The 5,000-nt window shown below is 41.0% G+C and overlaps 1 protein-coding gene across 1 annotated transcript in view; it reads left to right on the top strand.

The window, feature by feature from the left end:
• Positions 1–3,029: 3,029 nt before the first annotated feature.
• LOC106806307 overlaps positions 3,030–5,000 on the top strand; it is a 4,372-nt gene continuing 2,401 nt past the window's right edge. The window contains exons 1-3 of the mRNA XM_014808193.1: positions 3,030–3,319; positions 3,652–3,957; positions 4,816–4,956. Of these exons, the coding sequence (XP_014663679.1) occupies positions 3,226–3,319; positions 3,652–3,957; positions 4,816–4,956 (541 nt within the window). The 5' untranslated portion in view covers positions 3,030–3,225. The remainder of the gene's footprint in view (positions 3,320–3,651; positions 3,958–4,815; positions 4,957–5,000) is intronic.

Here is a 5,000-nt window from a genome sequence, read left to right as displayed (position 1 = left end):
GTTGTGAGAACTGCCGCCGGTGATATAGACTGCTCACTGCACCTGCGCCACGATCAAGGATTTTTTCACTCTGAAAGCGATAGCCGCCTACGGACACGGCCTGTGCGTATTGCGAGTCAGAGCAAGAACAGAAATCCTCGCCTGGAAAACGAAAATCAGTATTTGTCGAAGAGGCGGACGAGAGGAGAAAGCATTTGAGAGAATAGGGTGGACAGGGGGAAACAGAGAGGGGCGAGGTCGAGCGAAAGAGAGAAATACGATGGAGAGGGAAAGGGGTTGGAGAGACTGAAACGAGTGAGAAAGAATGAGGCGAAATAAGTTTGGTGACAGAAAACACGAGAAAATATTAAAAGTGCAACTTGAACAAAAAATATTATTTCATTCGCTTCCCAACGGATGAACAGACAGCTGCATGTGACATATAAAGCACGCATCTATTGAGATTTAATTAATTTTACGGCATCCCGGAAGAATCTAGTTCTTGATTTTATTAGTATTTCATCGGCCCGTTAAGCTAGGTCCTTTACGATTAATAACGCGAGACTCTAGATTTGGAATTTAACAAACACGTTAGAATATTTAATTTTCAGTGTGAATATATATATTATATATATATATATATATATTAATTTCCATAAAACACTTTTGAATTTGGTAGACGCTGTGCATGCGCGAACATGTTTCGTGCAGTACTACACGGATATTTAGGGCAAATAGACACCTAATGGTCATTAAAGAGAGGGGATTATGGGGAGGTCATTAGAGAGAGTCTGATATAAATGTTTAAGGCAAATTACTTACACGCATGTGAGCTCTAAATTAAAAACAGGTTGAATAAAAGTCTCCCGCTATTCTACATAGAAATTTGATACGAGGAGGCACCTTATGATTACTAAATTTATAGAAACTTACAGCGATTCTCATTATGAATCATTGATATATGCATATGACTATGGATATGTGCACTCGAAATTAAAAGCGTCATTTCAACAAAATATTATTGTATTCATTTATTAGAGCCTGAATACAGCCGCGGACGACATGCCGGATACATCGTTATCTAGTGCGTGTTTGAAAATTTATTCACTCCGTTAAACTACGCGCATTATGGTTAATAACGTGAAACGTAGGGAATTATATTTAATGTCAAACCACTACGACAAATATGTACTCATTATTTTAAATAGATAATTTTTATGAGATACTATGTAATTTGGCAGCAACACGACATGTGCGAACACAAGTTTCGTGCAATGCCACAGTGAAATGTATTACGACTAGGCATTTTATTTTTATTATGGTGAGCGAGACAGATTTTCAAGTTAAATTACTCGCGTGAATGCTCGCTGTAAATTAAATTGGTAACCTTTACAAAATAATATTTAATTCATTTGATAACGGCTGAGATTGTAGTTGCGTATAACGTATAGGACACATCGCCATCTAGTGGATGATTTATATTTTATAAATGTTACATCGTTCCGTTAAACCAGACGCCTTATAAATTATATAATAAAATAATAACATTTATTTTTAATTTCAAGCCACTGCGACTAGTGTGTATTCCCTTTGCTGAGTATATAATTTCAATAAAATCTAAATTATTTGGCAGATAACTGGGCATGCGCAAACACAGTTCTCGCGCTATCCTACTGAGAAATTTGGCACGACTAGCCATCTTTCAATTAATAAAAAAAAAATCCGATAGAGGTATTTTACCTGGAACTACCTCTGAGTCGATGCGCTCTACTCTAATTTATTCCTTCCTCTATTCTTTCCTATAATCCTTATTTATTCGCTCTTGATTGTATGATGCAATCAAAACATATTCATATATAATATTTTTGAAATAACAAACCTGTAGTAAGCACATACTTAGGGGTACATAAATGTGAAACCAAGCCTCCTCAAAGCATGCAATAGATGATAGTGTCAGGCGTGTCTGTGTGCATGCCTATATATCTGCTAAACAGAAATCACATGTCGTTGAAAGGAGAGGACATGGACAGAAATAGCGTTCTATGGGAAATGTTGAATGTATTGCCCGCCTTACGTAATAAGAGGAAATCCTCTCTCGCTCTCTCTCTCTCTCTCTCTCTCTATGGTATAGTATAATAGTACTATTATATTATGATAGTAGTATATATTGATATATATGATAAAATAGGTATAGCGAACTAAGAGGGGTAACAAATAAAGCCAATTATGAGCCGATGGGGGGAATGCATGCTGCCCGGTCTAAATGTTTTTAAAGTTGATTAATTTAATATTTATACTTAGGTTTTGCGGTTTTATCAATTCGCTATCAAAATAAGGTGATACAGTGTAAACCTACAGTATAAATGCAAGAGGGCCGATTAGGTCTCTCTCTCTCTATCTCTCGTGGTGTTCTGTCTCTCTCTCTCTCTCTATCGCTCTCTTCTCTCTTCTCTCTTCCTCTCGCTCGCGCGCTCGCTGCTCTCTCCTCTCTCTCTCGGGTGTGCTGCTCGTCTCGTGCTCTCTCTGTCTCTTCTCTCTCTCGTCTCTCGTCTGCGCACTCTGCTCTCTCCATCTCCTCATCGCGGGTCACTGCTTGCTCTCGTCTGCACTTATCGCCGACTTCTAGTGTTGACTATACGTATATATAGTATATACGGGATATATATATATTATATATATATATGAGTCCATAAGTCATCAGTCGAGTCAGTCCAGTCGATCATCGCGCATATTATATATAATATATATCATATATATATATATATGATGTAGTATAGTGTATATGGAGTGATATATAGTATCTATATGTATCAGTACTGTATATATATAAATATATATATAATTATCTGCTCTTCTGTATCGATGAGTGGCTAGGCAGCGTGGCCGGATACCGCGCCTAGAACCCGACATTGACACATACGCGCGCACGCAGATACATGTAGCCGTACAGCGTATAGCCATATACCCACTCTTCCTGTGGTTCCTTACACGGAAGTGCGAGAGAATAGAGAAACGCCCAAAACGTATCCAGAGCCAGCGCCACCCCGGGGGCTTGATAACGCACGTTTTGAATCCGCCTGCAAACTGCTATGGATTGAGCATATGTCAGCGGTGTCGAGATACTCACTGGTGCAGTGCAACATACGGCCCACACGATCGGCCCAAACGACACCTCGTAGCGAAGTCAACGTATTGAGATTCCCTGCGTGTGTAGACTGAGCTGTCGCGAACATAAAGCTACAAATAATGCTTTCGACGTTTGCAATGCAACATACTTGGCGGCTCATCGCAGCCCCATCTATCATCTTCATTATTTCTCTACAGTTGTGCACGATACAAAGTAAGTACTTCAGAGATATAGCGATGCTAGCTAGTACCATTTAATGACTGTTTGCTATCATTAGTAAAGTTTAATGTAGAAGCTAACGAAAGTAAACCCCATATTTTGCAAGGCGACTACCTACTTAACTATCGCTCTTCGATTAATTTCACCATCGTTAATGATTGTGTCCAGATCAAAGACGAAAACACACTACATGGACACCTAATGATGATATCAGGAGTGAATAATAATAATAGATATATTATTATTTACTCCTGATAATATTCAGTTTATTCGTGTAGTTGTATGCTTTAGGAGTAGTAGTTTAACGCATGTCATCGACTCGACAGGTGCCGGCCAGACCGTCCAACTCCTAGGCGTGGACATTATCGATGGTAGCGGTGCGCTCGAGCACAGCGGCAATGACAGCCTGCAGGACCTACAGCCGCTCATGTTGTCGGGAGAGACGCTAGGTCCGTTGTTGTACGGCGAAACAGCGTTCACACACTACACGGACAGCCTCGACACGCTGCCGGAGGGAAGCGGCACTCCGGATTACGTGAGCGCTGTCGTCGCTACAGATACGATGACGACGTCGACGACGCAAGAAGCCAAGTTTGAGGAATCCGTCGAAGTGCCGCTACTTGACGTCGGAGGTGGGTCGGATTAAGCTGGGTTTACACAATTGCGAGAGAAAGAGCGACAAAAGATGATTGTGTTGTTTGACAAAGTCTCAACATGCAGGTGGCGCGTCGTCCGATTAACCAGTTAACACGGTCATTGTCGTAAACTCGACGTCATTTAAAGCTGGGTTTACACAACCGACTTTATGTTGGCGAAATGGCGAGTTGGACCAACTTTCTAATTTTCCAGCTCCGAGTTGGCGAAAATAGAACACGTTCTGATCTCCCAACTAGTTGCTATCGATCGGTTGGTCGCGCAACTTTTGCGTTTACACTGCCGATTGTCGGTTGTATAGTTGTGAAGTTGGTCCAATTCGCCAATTCGCCAACACAAAGTTGGTTAGTGTAAACCCAGCTTTACCGCGCGCGCGAGCTGCTGTCGTATCTTTGGGCGCTTTCGATCGGGTGCGCCGGTGTCGCGGGCGAGTACGAGTTGAATTCTGCGTATGTATGTACGCTTGCGATTTAACCGTCCGCCTAAGCGAGATAACCGCGCCCTCCCTTAGATATGTGTCTAGGTCTGTGAAAACTAGACTAGTAGTATACGCGCGTTCTAGCAACGCGTGTACCTCAAATAGTATACATTTTCAACACTTGGTTAGTAAGCAGCGTTTTTTGAATGTCCATAAAGTAACGCTGATTTGCTAAAGTAATATGTTAATTTAATCACTTTATCAGGATAGTTCACTCCCCTGTGCGCGTTCATTTGTATGCTCTGATAGTTAATTTAAATGTTTGTTCTGATTCTATATAATTAAAATTAACAATCGCTGTAATAACGAGGAAAACTTTGCCATCGCGGATTCTTCAACAAACTTTCTTGTTGTTTAGGATTCCAGCTTGATCATTATTGTGGAACCATCGATATCCCATATGGAAAATGTGGCACCGACAAACTGCTGGTGATCCATGACGCGACCTATGGTCCCGATAATTTTCCAGGCAACCTCATCTGTAGGGGATCAGGATCTGGTAATGTTGTCGTTCAATTTAAAAAAAACATTTTTGAGTTGGGA

Source organism: Priapulus caudatus, unplaced genomic scaffold, assembly GCF_000485595.1.
Source record: "Priapulus caudatus unplaced genomic scaffold, Priapulus_caudatus-5.0.1 Scaffold153, whole genome shotgun sequence".
In the NCBI taxonomy this organism is placed as follows: Eukaryota; Metazoa; Priapulida; class Priapulimorpha; order Priapulimorphida; family Priapulidae; genus Priapulus; species Priapulus caudatus.
Note: the sequence above shows the minus strand (reverse complement) of the source record. Positions and strands in the feature narration are given on the sequence as shown.